Source organism: Pseudophryne corroboree, chromosome 2, assembly GCF_028390025.1.
Source record: "Pseudophryne corroboree isolate aPseCor3 chromosome 2, aPseCor3.hap2, whole genome shotgun sequence".
Lineage (NCBI taxonomy): Eukaryota > Metazoa > Chordata > Amphibia > Anura > Myobatrachidae > Pseudophryne > Pseudophryne corroboree.
Window position 1 is genome coordinate 261,982,060 of NC_086445.1, and position 21,688 is coordinate 262,003,747.

General features: G+C 45.7%; 1 protein-coding gene across 2 annotated transcripts in view; it reads left to right on the top strand.

Annotated features, from left to right (window-relative positions):
• ADCY6 (adenylate cyclase 6) overlaps window positions 1–21,688 on the top strand; it is a 421,005-nt gene that overhangs the window by 300,800 nt on the left and 98,517 nt on the right. For both annotated transcript variants that reach the window (XM_063952744.1, XM_063952743.1), the window contains exons 11-12: window positions 9,764–9,789; window positions 10,146–10,293. In XM_063952744.1, the coding sequence (XP_063808814.1) occupies window positions 9,764–9,789; window positions 10,146–10,293 (174 nt within the window). The remainder of the gene's footprint in view (window positions 1–9,763; window positions 9,790–10,145; window positions 10,294–21,688) is intronic.

The following is a 21,688-nucleotide window of genomic DNA, read 5'->3' on the forward strand; positions in this document are numbered from 1 at the left end:
TTTAGGCAGAGGCCTGTTCATTAGTGAGACTATGGGGGACATGTACTAAGCAGTGATAAAAGTGGAGAAGTGAGCCAGTGGAGAAGTTGCTCATGGCAACCAATCAGCATTGACGTAATATTTATAATTTGCAAACTATAAAAGTATACAGAGCAGCTGATTGGTTGTCATGGGCAACTTCTCCACTTTTATCACTACTTAGTACATGTCCCCCTAAGGCTCATATGTCATAGCATGCAAGATTTTGGCAATGCTGCTGCTAGATTTAAAGCAGCATTTTTTTTTTATATGGCAGAAGCAGGTTGTTTATGTCTTAAAACAAATTGCCGCTTTAAATCTTGTCGCTGCTCGCATCTCACTGGCTATTATATTTCAGCCTATATACTGGACCCAAATCCATAATCTGTACAATACCACCAACAGGAGAAGTTATTGTGCAAAACTCTTGCTTGGAATTGCAGGCAACAACGTTTGAGTAAGGAATCTTGCCAGGGATCTATTTTCTCAACAAACCTTTAAGCATACCAGTGAATTAGGCATACAGGCTGCAGCGAATCAAGAGGAATGTGCAGTCTTATTATAAGTGATGTGACAGTGAAGCTGCGGGATTCTTTAACCTCACACAGATTGCTGACTTTCCCAAGGACTGAGCGTGAGAGAGGCCTCCCGGTGAGGGTAGGCAGCAACGACACAGGGACGCACAGCTCCTCTTGCAGAAACACTTAATTAAATAGCTTGTCAGAGTGCCTCCTGTGGGATCTGACTAATGAGACGTGCCAAGGGGCAAGCAACTCTCAGCTAACATGCCTTTTTCTGTCAGATCAATCCTAAAGGAATGATGCAGCCTTGTCATAGATACCCTAAAGACTGTCTATTGAAAACACGTTAGACTTCAGCTGTTTAATTTGGACAAATCAAATAACAGCATGTACATGTGGAGTTGAGGTATTTTAACCATTGTCATCTCTTCTAGAATAAACTAAAGGGAGGCTGCTGGTCCTAGAATTGTTTATAAGGTCTGAGCACATAAAAGCTCCTATCTTCAGAACATCAGATGTAGAGCTGTAAAATAAACACTCTAGTGACAGATGTGTAGTGTCAGTTATGTGCTGACCTGTAGCGCTCCCATGTGTCTCTATTTTCCACGACTGTTGTCCCAGTTTTAGTTTCCAGAGATATTTATCTTGCTATTCTCATGCTAGATTTCACCCTGCCTACTTACTCGGATTAGCAGAATTGTTGGGAATAGGTTCCAACGACTGTAAACTACTTAACCTCCATAAGCTATTCAAGTGGCAACATCGGGGGTTGGTGACACCCAGTGCAATTAAATAGCCTGGAGAGGGAAGCTGTTTACAGCAGTCTGGGGGGCTTCATGGGATGGGCGTGGCCTTGCAGCACGCCCCCCGTTGCCAGCACTCCGGGGGCATGCCCTGCTTGGGCTGCCCCAGAGACTGCCTGTACTGCCAGATCCTCCTCAATGACAGGAGCCAGGCGCTACATGATGATGTCACAGTCCAGCACCCGGCTTCCAGTCACTGAGGGAGGATTAGCCGACATCTTGGTGTCACCCCCTGAGGGTGACACCAAGCCACTAATGAAGCCACTGAGCTGTCCTACCCAATTACATCCCCTCTCTACAGTCCACACATAACTTTACATAGTGTTTCTTACTTCGCTTTCACATACTGCTTACCAGTGCTGAAAGTAGGGTGGTACGGAGTACCATTAAGAAATGTGTGTACCACCAGCCCACCGCTGGAGCATTTTCCTGTGTGGGAGATAAAATGGTGTCAGTAGCATAACTGTGTGTGCTATAATATGTAAGGCATTACGGTGTGTGGCATAATGTGGAATAAGCATTACGGTGTGTGGCATAATGTGTAATGAGCATTACGGTGTGTGGCATAATGTGGCCATGCCCCTATTGTCATGTAGCCACTCCCCTAGTTTCATGTGATCACGCCCCCTCATGACACGTGACCACGCCCATTTTTACTATCCGTACCACTAAGGGAAAATTACTACTTGCACCACTGCCGCTGACCCTAGGCCCACATTCCTGTGAAACTGGATCATACAGCACACCAAGAACTTCTGCAATCTGGCTTGACCGATATGCAATATGTAGCACTTATTTCCCTTTAGATTGTAAGCTTGAGAGCAGGACCCTTTTACCCCTCTCTCTGTCTGTCTGTTATTACCCAGTCTTGTTTTATTGCTATTTTGTTTCAAAATGCAAAGCACAATATGCTGGCTCTATACAAGTAACTGTTATTATTAATTATAATAATAATAATTATAATAATAATAATAAACAATTTGTCACTAAAAATTAAGACTGTCCTTTGCAATTTTCTTACTGTGCCCTTGGGAATCGTGCACTTGGGTCTCAAAACCCAAAGGCTCAATATAGTATCAAGGGTATTATAATGGGAACAATTGAGGAGGAAAAGGGATCTAGGAGTCGCTGTTTCAGGTGACTTAAATGCAGGTAAGCAATGTAACTAACTAATGAGAAAGGCAAGACAGATGCTTAGTTGCATAGGGAGAGGAATCAGTAACAGGAAAAATAAGTAATAATGCCACTGTATAGGTCATTGGTACAGCCTCATCTGGAATACTGTGTCCAGTTCTAGAGACCACATCTCCATAAGGGTGTAAATACATGAAAGACTTTAAAGAAGTGCAACTAAAATGGTGCATTGCCTTCATCACAAAACTTACCAGGAAAGACAAAAGATCTTAACATGTATAGTATGGAGCAGAGAACGGAAAGGGGGGAGATGATAGCAACTTTCAAATATATCAAGGGTTTTATCAAAGTACAGCAGGGAAACATTCTTCAAAGGAAGAAAAGTATTAGATCTCGAGGACATGCACTGAAAATGGAGGGAGGTAGGTTCAGGGGAAATTTAAGGAAAAATTACTTCACAGAAAGGGTAGTGGATAAGTGGAATAGCCTTGTGGTAGAGGCTAAGTCAGTAGAGCCATTTAAACTTGCTTGGGATAGGCATATGAATATCCTTGCAAAGAACTAAGGACAGATTTATTAAGCCTGGTGAAGTGATAAAGTGGAAGGTGATAAAGTGCTAGCCAATCACCTCCTAACTGACATGTCAAAGGCTGGGTTTGAAAATTGACATGAGCTGACTGGCTGGTGCTTGATCACCTTCCACTTCATCACTTCACCAGGCTTAATAAATCTGCCCCTAAAGGGGGGTACTCACGGAGAGATCCATGCTTAAAATCTAAACAATCTGACTAGATTGCTTAGATTTTAAGCACAGATCACTCGTGTGTACCCCCCTCAGCAATAGCGATGCGCGGCCCCGCACATCGCTATCGCCGGTGCATGCAGGCCAATCTAGCACGCCGCTCATTTCACCCGCTGGGTTAAATGACCGATCCCCCTGTGCTGAGCGGCGGGAGAGATGTGTGCTGAGCGGTTCGCTCAGCACACATCTCTCCCGTCTATGGGGGTAATTCCAAGTTGATCGCAGCAGGAATTTTTTTAGCAGTTGGGCAAAACTATGTGCACTGCAGGGGAGGCAGATATAACATGTGCAGAGAGAGTTAGATTTGGGTGTGGTGAGTTAAATCTGCAATCTAATTTGTAGTGTAAAAATAAAGCAGCCAGTATTTACCCTGCACAGAATTAAAATAACCCACCCAAACCTAACTCTTTCTGCACATGTTATATCTGCCTCCCCTGCAGTGCACATGGTTTTGCCCAATTGCTATCAAAAATCCTGCTGCAATCAACTTGGAATTACCCCCTATATGGGCCTTTAAGTTCAAAAGGGTTTGAGATTGCCTAAAGGATTAACAAAAGTGGCAGACAAGATGGGCCAAGTGGTTCTTATTTGCCGTCAAATTCTATGTTTCTATGAACTAAATGCATTTTTAACATGTCCTCCTCATTCACGGTAGAATTGTCAGGAGAAGCAGAGTTTCCATTGGCTGCTCTGATAATCCGTTCATCCTCAATTCAGCACTGTTACTTAAGTCTGATGCACGATCTTTAACTTTGTAAGATCAATTCTGTATCTTTTTAAATCCAGGTGCTCTACCTCTTGGGAAGGAGCAAAAAGGCTTTTCTAGCAGGGAGGTATCAATAGAGATTCTTTTTTTTTCTAAATATATATAATCAAACCCCTTTCAGAAATGTTAGTATTCTGTAGATACAGTTGCATGGAACATTACTGAGTGTGAGGTGTACTAGGTATAAAAGGGAGGTCACTAGCATCTACCTATGTTACAGCACTCTTCCTATCTTCTATAACTGCCTAACAAGGCAGATTCCATTAACTGTGGATCCTAGAGAATTCAGAAATCTCTTAGAAGAATTTGTACCTTAAAATTGAGCAAGGTTTTCCTTTTTATTTTGTAGATTGAAAAAATAAATTCAGCACAATACATGATTATCAGTGAACTGAGGGCCTGTTTCAGAGTTGCACACTAACCCGATGGTTGGCGTACAATTCCGATGGGTGGACTGCGCATGACCCGTTGTGTGCACGTGCAGAACGGGTCCTGCGTCCTCACTTGCATTGTCCCCTAAGCCACAGCCAGATTGACAGGCTGTGGTTGTTTGGGGGCAGGGAGGAGGTGGCGCTGGGCATTGTTCCCAAAAACAGGGGGGTCCTCTCCATTTTCTGGAAGTGTCAAGGCCAATGTCTGTATCTTACAATGGTGACCCGATACTGTGTCTTCGGACGCAGCACTCAGATCTACAATGCCGGCAGTAGACCATCTTTAGACCTCAGATGCCTCCTGCTGCAGTAGCATATTTTAGCGTTGCTACTGCGTCTAAAGACGTAGCAGCGATGCTATTAGCGTCCATCTTTGAATCTCCCCGAGTCTTTTGTAATGTTCTGAGTGTTTTTTCCAGATATGCACAAATAAAAAGAACACTTTTGGGCTATATAACGGCCCATCCTTCGGAGCTGGATTTGTTTGTATACAGTATATGCAGCTGTGCAAGGCACTCAGTCCATGCAATGCTATTTAATAGAGAGGAATGGAAAGTGCAGCCTACACATGTACTCTACGATATGGCTGATGGCAGCAGGAGGCGTTATCTTGCTTGAAGGAGTTGCATAGCTACCATACATGCATACTTGGTTGTCAGGATACATACTAGTGCATGTAAACAGCAGGAGAATTACACATTTGGGGAATACGTTTGTGTAATATTGCAAATTTGTGCACACTATGTCTTGTACCAAAGGTCTGTCTGCAGATGTCTGGTCTGTGTCTTAGTACTGCATCCTGTTGTTAAGAAGCACAATGATTATGGTTGAAGTTCCAGCAAAAGTGTTGCTTTGTTCATCTCTTTTATTCCATTAATCACATAGATGTAATGGAAAAATGTAATAAGCATGCGTCCACGTTTTTAGTGGTGTGCAAAAGAACCTAGTCAGATGACGTTAAAAGAAAAATTGCAGGAGGGTCAGCATCCATCTGTGTTGAACCCAAGGTGAGAGAGCCAGGAGATACAGTCCTTACACCACAATATTAGTAAGTCTGGTAAATAACGGCCCTGCCTGTGAGAAGAGCACACATCTAAGACCTCCAGGTTGGTGTCAGTTAGGAGCAGAAATAATAGCTTATCCAGTTGAGCAGTTTTTCACTGTGAGGTGCAAGCAGTTAGAGGCCCAAGGTGGCGCTTACAGTCCTGATGACAGACAATGGGGGCTATATAACAGCGATGCTGTGCTTATCCTCTGCAGTGTCAGCCTCTCTTTGTACAATCCACATTGAGGACCATACCGCAGGGCATTAGACCCACTAAGGCTGCATAAAATATTCTAGATGATTAGATTCTGTGCTGGAGACAATCATTATGTTTTCTGGAAGGTGCCAAAGGTGAAGGCCTATGTGGCAATATGCATTTACATTTCTATATTACAGCATTCCTCTAGATTCAATTATCTTTTTGCTTCATAATTCCCCCTATCATTGGCTTAAAGTTTCCAGGTATATCTTAGGCCACATACTGGTGGCATATATAAGGCACAGCCTCCCTCCTCCTTTGTGTAAGTTTGTTAATAGAACACCCTTCTTCCAATCTATGGACACTATTGATTTGTAGGTAAAGTATTTTTTACCTAGGTTTCTGTGTTTAAGGGATTGGAAAACCTTTGCGCAAACACTCACATAGGGGCCGCATATCTGGACTTCTACAGTGACTGCTGCCACCAGAAATCTCTACATGCTCCCAGACCTGCAGAGGATGCTCTCTTGCAGGGAATCTACTTTGCACTTTACCAAGTGTACTGTACAGAATTGTAGAAATATCATTTTGCTATAGCCTGTAATATGGCTTACCCCATGTTTTTTTTACTTATTTTATTAGTACCGTGTCACTATCTCCATTTTGTTTCACTTTCTGTAGACATGTGTAATGTGACAAATAATCAAAATGAAAGCTGCATCCAGACTCCCTGTGTTGATCTGTCATTGTCCCGCTTTATTGTCTCTCTATTGTCTCAATGTCCTAATCTATTTTGTATAACTCGTAGCTGTAGTGCAGCAAGCACTGAGGTGCTACACATGAACTGCCCCAGATCTGGCCTATGTCAGTGTCCTGTTTACAAACAGTCCTCCGTTTCTGCTGTGCCAAACGTGACATCACTTCTAGATGACTCACCAAAATAATCAAGGTTTTTAATTGTTTCCTGTGATATAGTACACTATACATGTTCTGAGAGCAGATGTGTGTGAGGGAGTTATTTATAAACTAGACGTGACTAATTGCTCAAAGTCTGTACGAGTGCTTTAATGATCAGCTATTTTCATCACACTTATTGTTTCTGTAGACAAAACAAATAGTAAAATCTTATACAACATTTGACACTATTTACTGTATATTATACTTGAGCAACTTCTCAGCTATAGATGGTATAAACATGCACAGCCTTTACATAAAGCAGCAGAAGAGGCATTTACAGGGCTTACAATTATGAGTGACTTGTTCCCAGTCGCCTGACAGGTCGATATATCGGAACCTGGGTACACATTGGGGGTAATTCCAAGTTGATCGCAGCAGGAAATTTTTTAGCAGTTGGGCAAAACCATGTGCACTGCAGGGGGGGCAGATATAACATTTGCAGAGTGAGTTAGATTTGGGTGGATTATTTTGTTTCTGTGCAGGGTAAATACTGGCTGCTTTATGTTTACACTGCAATTTAGATTGCAGATTGAACTCGCCACACCCAAATCTATCTCTCTCTGCACTTGTTATATCTGCCTCCCCTACAGTGCACATGGTTTTGCCCAACTGCTAACAAAGATCCTGCTGCGATCAACTCAGAATTACCCCCATTGAGCGATGTTGATGAAGAACGGAACGATCACTGTTCTTCATTAGCATGTGTGCAACATGGTGTGATGATGTTTCTAGTGACCACGGGAACCCGCATACACACTGCCCGATATGCGCCAAATTGAGCGATATGTCGGTACTATACGCCAGATCAGATGACATTGCTCAGTGTGTACTTAGCTTTAGATTTCCATAATAGCCAACTTTCATTAATTTCTAGGTAATTCAGTATGTCCCTTTACATGTCCCCATTTTTTCACCATAAAATTTCTTCTTTTTACATAGTGATAATTTTTCTTACCATCCATTCTTATTATTCTGGTGTTATAAGTTAATATTAATTGAAGAGAAGTATTTAAAATGCAGAATAAATACAGTATAATCAAATTCAGTACATTTCTAAGATGGGCTTGTAGTGCTGCTGCAGGGTCTGCTGAGACAGTAATTGCTGCACCGTGCTATGGGCCTAATTCAGAGTTGATCAAAGCAGCAAATGTGTTAGCAGTTGGGCAAAACTATGTGCACTGCAGGGGGGGCAGATATAACATGTGCAGAGAGAGTTAGATTTGGGTGGGGTGTGTTCAAACTGAAATCGAAATTGCAGTGTAAAAATAAAGCAGACAGTATTTACCCTGCACAGAAACAATATAACCCACCCAAATCTAACTCTCTCTGCAAATGTTATATCTGCCCCCCCTGCAGTGCACATGGTTTTGCCCAACTACTAACAAATTTGCTGCTTTGATCAACTCTGAATTAGGCCCATAGCACGGGGGGCGGGGACGGACAGACATATGCGGGCGGGCTAGCCCTGTGCTGGGCGTACCCCCGCATGTCTGGAAACATGATCATAGCTGTGCTAAATTTGGCACAGCTACGATCAACTCGGAATGACCCCCATGGTTTTGCCCAACTGCTAACAAACCTCCAATGTGCGCTATCTCGCCAGCTTGACAGTAATGTAGCTAATGTCAGAAAGATGTTACTAGTAATTATATCACAAGTGTATGAAGGCAAGAGAGCCCTCGCTCTAATAGAGGTTTCACTTTTTTATGTTGAGTTACTTGACTGAAATGAAACGCCGCTTTCCTGGATCACACTATAAAAAAATATACTTACCCTGGCTAGATATTGCCACTCTTTATCACCAAACCTTACATAAAACTTTTAAACAATGCTATTCAAAAATGTGTATGATCAGCGAAAAACCTGAGAACTCCTTTTACAACACTATTTCAGGTGGCGTGAAACTCTCCCAACATCAAAGAATATAGTGTGCTGGCAAATTATTGGTACGCCATTTATTAGGTACAAAGCACCAACACATACAGTATATATATTGTAATAAAAAATTCCGCCCAGGTTTTAATGTCAAATTGTGATTGAGCAAGTGTTCCAATTCTACAGCTTCTAATGTTTTTTATTATTTTTTACACATTCTTTTATTTCATATTCTCTTAGGATAGACATGATACTGCTGGAGTAATAAAAGTACTTAAGAAAATTTAGTTTCTCATATGTGCTACATACTGGGAAAAACAGATTAAAAGGATATCTTTATTTAAGTCATGTTAAAAAAAATCAAATGTAATCAATAGGATCCCACAAAAAGTTGAATATTCAAATAAAGTCACAGACGTGAAAAAGACAGGAAATGGTGAATTTGGCTTTGTGTTCTGTTATTGTGAGTTGTATTCAATAATGCTATAATACAGTAGTTTAACTTGCTCTTGCAATATCTAAAGTTCTGTGTTTTGTACATTATAGTGACACTATCATGATTAGATCTGTGGTTAGTTCTTAAAGATGTTTGAAACAAGCTCCCTGCCGTGGGTAATGATATTTATCCTATTAGCCAGCATGAGCTGCAGCTTATCGCCTCTGTCTGTCAATCAGGCAGAGGTGGGGTGGGGGTGGCAATGCTCTGTTTCCTAGGCGGAGACGGAGCATAGTGGTGGTGGAGGCAGCCGGACGGAGGCAACCTTCATTTCTGCTATCAAGCGGAAATTGCGATGTGAACGCAAGTTTTGCTTGATTGAGGGGGGGAGGCGGCAGTCGGCATGCTGGGCGGCCTTGCCCTGTGATGGGTGGCCCCCAGCATGCGTTCAGAAGGATTGCAAATTCTTATAATTAGCAGAATTTGCAATCTTTACTGACTTAGGCCCAAAGCTCTGAAATTTTACAGATGCAAGAAAACCCCACACAACAGAGAATAGCAGAGCAAATATAAAGATTAAGCATTGTCTTTCTTATGTTGGATTCCTGAGAAAGGTACACTCTACTTTTTGGAGGCAGATGTAAGTTAGTCCTTGTGTAATGGTAAAAAGGTTTGAGGGGCCACCAACTATATGCCTACATAATGTATATGCATTAACATGAGGCTGGTAGTTCTAAAGTGACATACGTCTCTAATTTTGTTCTCTCTCTTCTCAGGGCATTGATGAATCTAGCAAAGACAAGTAAGTAGAAGACATAACTATTTATTTTAATTTTCTACAGACCAACACAAATCCCCCTACACTTGTTCTATCTTTGGTGGATAACAAGCTGGCTGTGTTCTTTGCGTTACTAACACTCTTCATATGTGTCATACTGCAACCCCAAGACATAGTAAATACCACAGGAATTTGTTAAGAAATGGCTGCAATGATAATCGGTTGTATATTGGGTATTACCAAAGATGACAGCTAGCGGCCACCTTCCCACCACAATAGTAGCCCCCTAATCATTGAGGAAGCGATCACATACAATGTGGCCATCTGCACGCAGCCATAGACCTCACACCAGTTTGTTTTCTTCCTTTTGCTTTTTGCAGCAGAAACACACAGGAAGCTCTAAATCCTGAAGATGAAGTTGATGAATTCTTGGCAAGAGCTATAGATGCACGGAGTATTGATCAGTTACGGAAAGATCATGTTAAAAAATTCATCCTCACCTTTCAAACCGCAGACCTGGAGAAAAAGGTGACACTTTGCATGTCAAAAGGGAATTTCTTTGAAAGTGCTCCTTGGTAGCTTAAAAAAAATGCACTGTCAACAGGAACTGCTTTGCCGCTATAACTTAAAACGTACAGCCTTTGGGCCTAATTCAGAGTTGATCGCAGCAGCAAATTGTAAGCAGTTGGGCAAAACCATGTGCACTGCAGGGGAGGCAGATATAACGTGCAGACGGAGTAAGATTTGAGTGGGGTGTGTTCAAACTGAATTCTAAATTGCAGTGTAAAAATAAAGCAGCCAGTATTTACCCTGCACAGTAACAAAATGACCCACCCAAATCTAACTCTCTGCAAATGTTATATCTGCCACACATGCAGTGCACATGGTTTTGCCCAACTGCTAAGAAATATGCTGCTGCGATCAACTCTGAATTACCCCCTTTGTGTCCTAGGTTATTTTTCTTGCCCTTGGAAATGACACAGAATGGCTCTTTGGATTAATCTCTATTTAATGAAGAGCTGAGACGTGTTGTACCCAAGTGTAACATATCTAAACTGCTCTCCTTCTGAAAACACAGATGGAAGGCGGGTAGTTAAAGTTGTATTATTTGTAGTAGTGATAGGAGAAATTATACAAAACAATAAGAGAAAACTGTGTGAAGATTGAAAGCCCCTTTCGTAAGCCTGTCATTTACAGCCTTCACTGAAATGACATTGCTAATTGCCATTGCCAGCAAAGTTGAAAATCATGATTGGTTGGAGCATGCACTAAAGATTTAAATAAATATCTTTATTTTATTCATACATCTGTCATAAAATATTTCAAAAAGTAATTTTTGTTTAACATTTTTTTTTATAATGTTCCAGTAATTCCATCTCCAGCACTCAGTAGTGGCAGCCATTTAGTGTAAATACAGCCTACCAACGCAATAGGGGTTTGTGACCTCAGTGATTAATTTAAATATCATTTTATATACTAACTTTTCTCTTACGTCCTAGAGGACGCTGGGGACTCCGTAAGGACCATGGGGATAGACGGGCTCCGCAGGAGACATGGGCACTAAGAAAGAACTTTAGGTATGGGTGTGCACTGGCTCCTCCCTCTATGCCCCTCCTCCAGACCTCAGTTTATTACTGTGCCCAGAGGAGACTGGGTGCATTACAGGGAGATCTCCTGAGTTTTCTGAAAAGAAAGTATTTTGTTAGGTTTTTTATTTTCAGGGAGCCTGCTGGCAACAGAATCCCTGCATCGAGGGACTGAGGAGAGAGAAACAGACCTACTTTAATGTCAGGCTCTGTTTCTTAGGCTACTGGACACCATTAGCTCCAGAGGGAACGGAACGCAGGTCTCACCCTCGCCGTTCGTCCCAGAGCCGCGCCACCGTCCTCCTCGCAGAGCCGAAAGATAGAAGCCGGGTGAGTATGTGAGTATGTGCCCAGTGGGGGCACGTCTTCAACTTTTCAGCCACATCTGGGTTCACTCACAGGTGGATCCCTGGGCAATAGAAATTGTTTCCCAGGGTTACAAGCTAGAATTTGAAGAGGTGCCTCCTTGCCGGTTTTTCAAATCGGCCCTACCAGCTTCTCCCCCAGAAAGGGAGATAGTTTTAAATGCGATTCACAAATTGTGTCTTCAACAGGTGGTGGTCAAAGCTCCCCTGCTTCAACAAGGGAGGGGGTATTACTCAACTCTATTTGTAGTCCCGAAACCGGACGGTTCGGTCAGACCCATTTTAAATTTAAAATCCTTGAACCTATACTTGAAAAGGTTCCAGTTCAAGATGGAATCGCTCAGAGCGGTCATCGCCAGCCTAGAAGGGGGGGATTTTATGGTATCCCTGGACATAAAGGATGCATACCTTCATGTTCCCATATATCCACCTCATCAGGCGTACCTGAGATTTGCGGTACAGGATCGTCATTACCAATTTCAGACGTTGCCGTTTGGGCTTTCCACGGCCCCGAGGATTTTCACCAAGGTAATGGCGGAAATGATGGTGCTTCTGCGCAAGCAGGGTGTCACAATTATCCCGTACTTGGACGATCTCCTCATAAAAGCGAGATCACGAGAGCAGTTGTTGAACAGCGTGTCACTTTCACTGAAGGTGTTAAAACAACACGGCTGGATTCTCAATATCTCGAAGTCGCAGTTAGTTCCTACGACTCGTTTGACCTTCTTAGGCATGATTCTGGATACGGACCAGAAAAGGGTTTATCTTCCGATAGAAAAGGCCCAGGAACTCATGACTCTGGTCAGGGACCTATTGAAGCCAAAACAGGTGTCAGTGCATCACTGCACTTGAGTCCTAGGAAGATGGTGGCATCTTACGAGGCCATTCCCTTCGGCAGGTTCCATGCGAGGACCTTCCAATGGGACCTACTGGACAAGTGGTCCGGGTCACATCTACAGATTCGTCAGTTGATCACCCTGTCCCCCAGGGCAAGGGTGTCTCTCCTGTGGTGGCTACAGAGTGCTCACCTTCTAGAGGGTCGCAGGTTCGCCATTCAGGACTGGATTCTGGTAACCACGGACGCGAGCCTCCGAGGTTGGGGAGCAGTCACACAGGGAAGAAACTTCCAAGGTCTTTGGTCAAGCCAGGAGACTTGTCTTCACATCAATGTCCTGGAGCTGAGGGCCATATACAAAGCCCTTCGTCAAGCGGAGACTTTGCTTCGCGACCTACCGGTTCTGATTCAGTCAGACAACATCACCACAGTGGCTCATGTAAACCGCCAAAGTGGCACAAGGAGCAGAGTGGCAATGGTGGAAGCCACCAGGACTCTTCGCTGGGCGGAAAATCATGTAAGCGCACTGTCAGCAGTGTTCATTCCGGGAGTGGACAACTGGGAAGCAGACTTCCTCAGCAGACACGATCTACATCCAGGAGAGTGGGGACTTCATCAGGAAGTCTTCGCACAGATTGCAAGTCAGTGGGGACTGCCCCAGATAGACGATGGCGTCCCGCCTCAACAAAAAACTACAGAGGTATTGCGCCAGGTCAAGAGACCCTCAGGCGGTGGCAGTGGACGCCCTGGTGACACCGTGGGTGTTCCAGTCGGTCTATGTGTTTCCTCCTCTTCCTCTCATCCCCAAAGTGTTGAGAATCATAAGAAAAAGAGGAGTACAGACAATTCTCATTGTTCCAGACTGGCCGCGAAGGGCCTGGTATCCGGATCTGCAGGAAATGCTCACAGAAGATCCGTGGCCTCTTCCTCTAAGACAGGACCTGTTACAACAGGGGCCCTGTCTGTTCCAAGACTTACCGCGGCTGCGTTTGACGGCATGGCGGTTGAACGCCGGATCCTAGCGGAAAAGGGCATTCCGGATGAGGTCATTCCTACTCTGATAAAGGCTAGGAAGGACGTGACAGCTAAGCATTATCACCATATATGGCGGAAGTATGTTTCTTGGTGTGAGGCCAGGAATGCTCCTACGGAAGAATTCCATCTGGGCCGTTTCCTTCACTTCCTACAGACTGGAGTGAATTTGGGCCTAAAATTAGGCTCCATTAAGGTTCAGATTTTGGCCCTATCCATTTTCTTTCAGAAGGAATTGGCTTCTCTCCCAGAAGTACAGACTTTTGTGAAGGGAGTGCTGCATATTCAGCCTCCCTTTGTACCTCCAGTGGCACCTTGGGACCTGAACGTGGTGTTGAGTTTCCTTAAGTCACACTGGTTTGAACCACTTAAAACGGTGGAGTTAAAATATCTCACTTGGAAAGTGGTCATGTTGTTAGCCTTGGCTTCGGCTAGGCGAGTGTCGGAGTTGGCGGCTTTGCCCCATAAAAGCCCCTATTTAGTGTTCCATATGGATAGAGCGGAATTGCAGACCCGTCCTCAATTCTTGCCAAAGGTAGTTTCGTCTTTTCATATGAACCAACCTATTGTGGTGCTTGTGGCTACGCGAGACTTGGAGGATTCCGAGTCCCTTGATGTGGTCAGGGCTTTGAAAATTTACGTGGCCAGAATGGCTAGGGTCAGGAAAACAGAAGCACTGTTTATCCTGTATGCAGCCGACAAGGTTGGCGCTCCTGCTTCCAAGCAGACTATTGCTCGCTGGATCTGTAACACGATTCAGCAGGCTCATTCTACGGTGGATTGCCGTTACCAAAATCAATAAGGGCCCATTCCACCAGGAAAGTGGGCTCTTCTTGGGCGGCTGCCCGAGGAGTCTCGGCATTACAGCTATGCCGAGCTGCTACTTGGTCGGGTTCAAACACTTTTGCGAAATTCTACAAGTTTGATACCCTGGCTGAGGAGGACCTCATGTTTGATCAATCGGTGCTGCAGAGTCATCCGCACTCTCCCGCCCATTTGGGAGACTTTGTATAATCCCCATGGTCCTTACGGAGTCCCCAGCATCCTCTAGGACGTAAGAGAAAATAAGATCTTAAACCTACCGGTAAATCTTTTTCTCCTAGTCCGTAGGGGATGCTGGGCGCCCGTCCCAAGTGCGGACTACTTCTGCAAAACTTGTATATAGTTTTTGCTTACATAAGGGTTATGTTACAGTTTTCCTCAGTCTCGGACTGATGCTGTGTTGTTTCATACTGTTAACTGGTTTGTATATCCCAAGTTATACGGTGTGGATGGTGTGGGCTGATAAGACTCTTGCCCTTAGATTAACTAAAATCCTTTCCTCGTACTGTCCGTCTCCTCTGGGCACAGTTTCTCTAACTGAGGTCTGGATGAGGGGCATAGAGGGAGGAGCCAGTGCACACCCATACCTAAAGTTCTTTCTTAGTGCCCATGTCTCCTGCGGAGCCCGTCTATCCCCATGGTCCTTACAGAGTCCCCAGCATCCTCTACGGACTAGGAGAAAAAGATTTACCGGTAGGTTTAAAATCTTATTTCTCTGACGTCCTAGTGGATGCTGGGTACTCCGTAAGGACCATGGTGAATAGACGGGCTCCGCAGGAGACTGGGCACTCTTTAAAGAAAGATTAGGTACTACATCTGGTGTGCACTGGCTCCTCCCTCTATGCCCCTCCTCCAGACCTCAGTTAGAATCTGTGCCCGGCCAGAGCTGGATGCACTTAGTGGGCTCTCCTCAGTTCACTATAAAGAAAGTATTTGTTAGGTTTTTCATTTTCAGTGAGATCTGCTGGCAACAGACTCACTGCTACGTGGGACTAAGGGGAGAGAAGCAAACCTACCTGCGTGCAGCTAGCTTGTGCTTCTAAGGCTACTGGACACCATTAGCTCCAGAGGGATCGAACACAGGGCCCGACCTCGATCGTCCGTTCCCGGAGCCGCGCCGCCGTCCCCCTTGCAGAGCCAGAAGACGGAAGATACCAGAGAAAATCGGCGACTGAAGACTCCGGTCTTCAATAAGGTAGCGCACAGCACTGCAGCTGTGCGCCATTGCTCCCACAGCACACCACACGCTCTGGTCACTGGTGGGTGCAGGGCGCTGGGGGGGGGGGGGGGGGGGCGCCCTGGGCTGCAATTAGTATACCTTACATGGCAAACTGCACATAATACAGTTCTAAACTGTATATGTGGATAATCCCCCGCCATAATTTTCATTAAAAAAGCGGGAGAAGCCCGCCGCTGAAGGGGCGGGGCTATCTTCCTCAGCACAGCCAGCGCCATTTTCTCTTCACAGCTCCGCTGGAAGGACGCTCCCCAGGCTCTCCCCTGCAGTATACACTACAGAAAGGGTAAAAAAGAGAGGGGGGGCACATAAATTTAGGCGCATATTGTGACATAAGCAGCTATTGGGGGAAAATTCACTTTGTATATAGTGTATATCCCTCTGTTATATAGCGCTCTGGTGTGTGCTGGCATACTCTCTCTCTGTCTCCCCAAAGGACTTTGTGGGGTCCTGTCCTCAGTCAGAGCATTCTCTGTGTGTGTGTGCGGTGTGTCGGTACGGCTGTGTCGACATGTTTGAGGAGGACGCTTACGTGGAGGCGAAGCAGGTGCCGATAAGTGGCCCTGCGGGGCCGACACCTGAGTGGATGGATATGTGGAAGGTATTAACCGACAGTGTCAACTCCTTGCATAAAAGGTTCGATGACGCAGCTTTGGGACAGCCGGCATCTCAGCCCGCGCCTGCCCAGGCATCTCAGAGGCCATCAGGGGCTCAAAAACGCCCGCTACCTCAGATGGCAGACACAGATGTCGACACGGAGTCTGACTCCAGTGTTGACGAGGATGAGACAGATGTACAATCCACAAGGGCCATCCGATGTATGATTACGGCAATGAAAAATGTGTTGCACATTTCTGACATTAACCCGGTTACCACAAAAAAGGGTATTATGTTTGGGGAGAAAAAGCAGCCAGTGACTTTTTCCCCATCTGATGAGTTAAATGAATTGTGTGAAGAAGCGTGGGGTTCCCCAGATTTTGAAACTAGTGATTTCTAAGAGGTTACTGATGGCGTACCCTTTCCCGCCAACGGATAGGTTACGCTGGGAGACATCCCCTAAGGTGGACAAGGCGCTCACACGCTTATCAAAAAAGGTGGCACTGCCTTCTCAGGATACGGCCGCCTTAAAGGAGTCTGCAGATAGGAAGCAGGAGGCTATCATGAAGTCTGTGTATACACACTCAGGTACTATACTAAGACCTGCTATTGCTTCAGCATGGATGTGTAGTGCTGCAGCCGCATGGTCTGACTCCCTGTCTGATAACATTGATTCCCTTGACAGGGACACTATTTTGCTAACCATAGAGCATATTAAAGACGTAGTCTTATATATGATGGATGCACAGAGGGACATTTGCCGGCTGGCATCTAGAATTAATGCAATGTCCATTTCTGCCAGGAGAGTGTTATGGACTCGGCAGTGGACAGGTGATGCTGATTCTAAAAGGCACATGGAAGTTTTGCCTTATAAGGGTGAGGAATTGTTTGGGGACGGTCTCTCGGACCTAGTATCCACAGCAACAGCTGGGAAGTCGACTTTTCTCTATCGTCCTAGTGGATGCTGGGGTTCCTGAAAGGACCATGGGGAATAGCGGCTCCGCAGGAGACAGGGCACAAAAAGTAAAGCTTTAGGATCAGGTGGTGTGCACTGGCTCCTCCCCCTATGACCCTCCTCCAAGCCTCAGTTAGATTTTTGTGCCCGGCCGAGAAGGGTGCAATCTAGGTGGCTCTCCTAAAGAGCTGCTTAGAAAAGTTTAGCTTAGGTTTTTTATTTTACAGTGAGTCCTGCTGGCAACAGGATCACTGCAACGAGGGACTTAGGGGAGAAGAAGTGAACTCACCTGCGTGCAGGATGGATTGGCTTCTTTGGCTACTGGACATTAGCTCCAGAGGGACGATCACAGGTACAGCCTGGATGGTCACCGGAGCCTCGCCGCCGGCCCCCTTGCAGATGCTGAAAAGAGAAGAAGGTCCAGAATCGGCGGCAGAAGACTCCTCAGTCTTCTTAAGGTAGCGCACAGCACTGCAGCTGTGCGCCATTGCTCTCAGCACACTGCACACGGCAGTCACTGAGGGTGCAGGGCGCTGGGAGGGGGGCGCCCTGGGAGGCAATGTAAACCTATTTTTTGGCAAAAAATACCTCACATATAGCCTCCGGGGGCTATATGGAGATATTTAACCCCTGCCAGAATCCGTTGAAGAGCGGGAGACGAGCCCGCCGAAAAAGGGGCGGGGCCTATCTCCTCAGCACACAGCGCCATTTTCCCTCACAGAAAGGCTGGAGGGAAGGCTCCCAGGCTCTCCCCTGCACTGCACTACAGAAACAGGGTTAAAACAGAGAGGGGGGCACTAATTTGGCGTTAGAAATATATAAAAAGATGCTATAAGGGAAAACACTTATATAAGGTTGTCCCTATATAATTATAGCGTTTTTTGGTGTGTGCTGGCAAACTCTCCCTCTGTCTCTCCAAAGGGCTAGTGGGTCCTGTCCTCTATCAGAGCATTCCCTGTGTGTGTGCTGTGTGTCGGTACGTGTGTGTCGACATGTATGAGGACGATGTTGGTGAGGAGGCGGAGCAATTGCCTGTAATGGTGATGTCACTCTCTAGGGAGTCGACACCGGAATGGATGGCTTATTTAGGGAATTACGTGATAATGTCAACACGCTGCAAGGTCGGTTGACGACATGAGACGGCCGACAAACAATTAGTACCGGTCCAGACGTCTCAAAAACACCGTCAGGGGTTTTAAAACGCCCGTTTACCTTAGTCGGTCGACACAGACACAGACACGGACACTGAATCCAGTGTCGACGGTGAATAAACAAACGTATTCCTTATTAGGGCCACACGTTAAGGGCAATGAAGGAGGTGTTACATATTTCTGATACTACAAGTACCACAAAAGAGGGTATTATGTGGGATGTGAAAAAACTACCTGTAGTTTTTCCTGATTCAGATAAATTAAATGAAGTGTGTGATGATGCGTGGGTTCCCCCCGATAGAAAATTATTGGCGGTATACCCTTTCCCGCCAGAAGTTAGGGCGCGTTGGGAAACACCCCTTAGGGTGGATAAGGCGCTCACACGCTTATCAAAACAAGTGGCGGTACCGTCTATAGATAGGGCCGTCCTCAAGGAGCCAGCTGACAGGAGGCTGGAAAATATCATATAAAAGTATATACACACATACTGGTGTTATACTGCGACCAGCGATCGCCTCAGCCTGGATGTGCAGAGCTGGGGTGGCTTGGTCGGATTCCCTGACTAAAAATATTGATACCCTTGACAGGGACAGTATTTTATTGACTATAGAGCATTTAAAGGATGCATTTCTATATATGCGAGATGCACAGAGGGATATTTGCACTCTGGCATCAAGAGTAAGTGCGATGTCCATATCTGCCAGAAGATGTTTATGGACACGACAGTGGTCAGGTGATGCAGATTCCAAACGGCACAAAGGTGTATTGCCGTATAAAGGAAGAGGAGTTATTTGGGGTCGGTCCATCGGACCTGGTGGCCACGGCAACTGCTGGAAAATCCACCGTTTTTACCCTAAGTCACATCTCTGCAGAAAAAGACACCGTCTTTTCAGCCTCAGTCCTTTCGTCCCTATAAGAGTCATATTTGCCCAGGGATAGAGGAAAGGGAAGAAGACTGCAGCAGGCAGCCCATTCCCAGGAACAGAAGCCTTCCACCGCTTCTGCCAAGCTCTCAGCATGACGCTGGGACCGTACAGGACCCCTGGATCCTACAAGTAGTATCCCAGGGGTACAGATTGGAATGTCGAAACGTTTCCCCCTCGCAGGCTCCTGAAGTCTGCTTTACCAAGGTATCCCTCCGACAAGGAGGCAGTATGGGAAAAAATTCACAAAATGTATTCCCAGCAGGTGATAATCAAATTACCCCTCCTACAACAAGGAAAGGGGTATTATTCCACACTATATTGTGGTACTGAAGCCAGAAGGCTAGGTGAGACCTATTCTAAATCTAAAAAAATTTGAACACTTACAAAGGTTCAAATCAAGATGGAGTCACTCAGAGCAGTGATAACGAACCAGGAAGAAGGGGACTATATAGTGTCCCGGGACATCAGGGATGCTTACCTCCATGTCCCAAATTTGCCCTTCTCACTAAGGGTACCTCAGGTTCGTGGTATAGAACTGTCACTGTCAGTTTCAGACGCTGCCGTTTGGATTGTCCACGGCACCCCGGGTCTTTACCAAGGTAATGGCCGAAATGATGATTCTTCTTCGAAGAAAAGGCGTCTTAATTACCCCTTACTTGGACGATCTCCTGATAAGGGCAAAGTCCAGGGAACAGTTGGAGGTCGGAATAGCACTATCTCGGATACTGCTACAACAGCACGGATGGATTCTAAATATTCCAAAATCGCAGCTGATCCTGACGACACATCTGCTGTGCCTAGGGATGATTCTGGACACAGTCCAGAAAAAGGTGTTTCTCCCGGAAGAGAAAGCCAGGGAGTTATCCGAGCTAGTCAAGAACCTCCTAAAACCAGGAAAAGTGTCAGTGCATCATTGCACAAGGGTCCTGGTAAAAATGGTGGCTTCCTACGAAGCAATTCCATTCGGCAGATTTCACGCAAGAACTTTTCAGTGGGATCTGCTGGACAAATGGTCCGGATCGCATCTTCAGATGCATCAGCGGATAACCCTATATCCAAGGACAAGGGTGTCTCTCCTGTGGTGGTTACAGAGTGCTCATCTTCTAGAGGGCCGCAGATTCGGCATTCAGGATTGGATGCTGGTGACCACGGAGGCCAGCCCGAGAGGCTGGGGAGCAGTCACACAAGGAAAAAATTTCCAGGGAGTGTGATCAAGTCTGGAGACTTTTCTCCACATAAATATACTGGAGCTAAGGGTAAATTTATAATGCTCTAAGCTTAGCAAGACCTCTGCTTCAAGGTCAGCCGGTATTGATCCAGTGGGAAAAACATCACGGCAGTCGCCCACGTAAACAGACAGGGCGGCACAAGAAGCAGGAGGGCAATGGCAAAAGCGTCCCGTCTGAACAAAAAACGGGACAGGTATTGCGCCAGGTCAAGAGACCCTCAGGCAATAGCTGTGGACGTTCTGGTAACACCGTGGGTGTACCAGTCGGTGTATGTGTTCCCTCCTCTGCTTCTCATACCTAAGGTACTGAGAATTATAAGACGTAGAGGAGTAAGAACTATACTCATGGCTCCGGATTGGCCAAGAAGGACTTGGTACCCGGAACTTCAAGAGATGCTCACAGAGGACTTATGGCCTCTGCCGCTAAGAAGGGACTTGCTTCAGCAAGTACCATGTCTGTTCCAAGACTTACCGCAGCTGCGTTTGACGGCATGGCGGTGGAACGCCGGATCCTAAGGGAAAAAGGCATTCCGGAAGAGGTCATTCCTACCCTGGTCAAAGCCAGGAAGGAGGTGACCGCACAACATTATCACCACATGTGGCGAAAATATGTTGCGTGGTGTGAGGCCAGGAAGGCCCCACGAAGAAATTTCAACTCGGTCGATTCCTGCATTTCCTGCAAACAGGAGTGTCTATGGGCCTCAAATTGGGGCCCATTAAGGTTCAAATTTCGGCCCTGTCGATTTTCTTCCAGAAAGAATTGGCTTCAGTTCCTGAAGTCCAGAAGTTTGTCAAGGGAGTATTGCATATACAACCCCCTTTTGTGCCTCCAGTGGCACTGTGGGATCTCAACGTAGTTCTGGGATTCCTCAAATCACATTGGTTTAAAACCAGTCAAATCTGTGGATTTGAAGCATCTCACATGAAAAGTGACCATGCTCTTGGCCCTGGCCTGGGCCAGGCGAGTGTCAAATTGGTGGGTTTTTTTTTCTCAAAAAAGCCCATATCTGTTTGTCCATTCGGACAGGGCAGAGCTGCGGACTCGTCCCCAGTTCTCTCCCTAAGGTGGTGTCAGTGTTTCACCTGAACCAGCTTATTGTGGTGCCTTGCGCCTACTAGGGACTTGGAGGACTCCAAGTTGCTGGATGTTGTCAGGGCCCTGAAAGTATAGGTTCCAGGACGGCTGGAG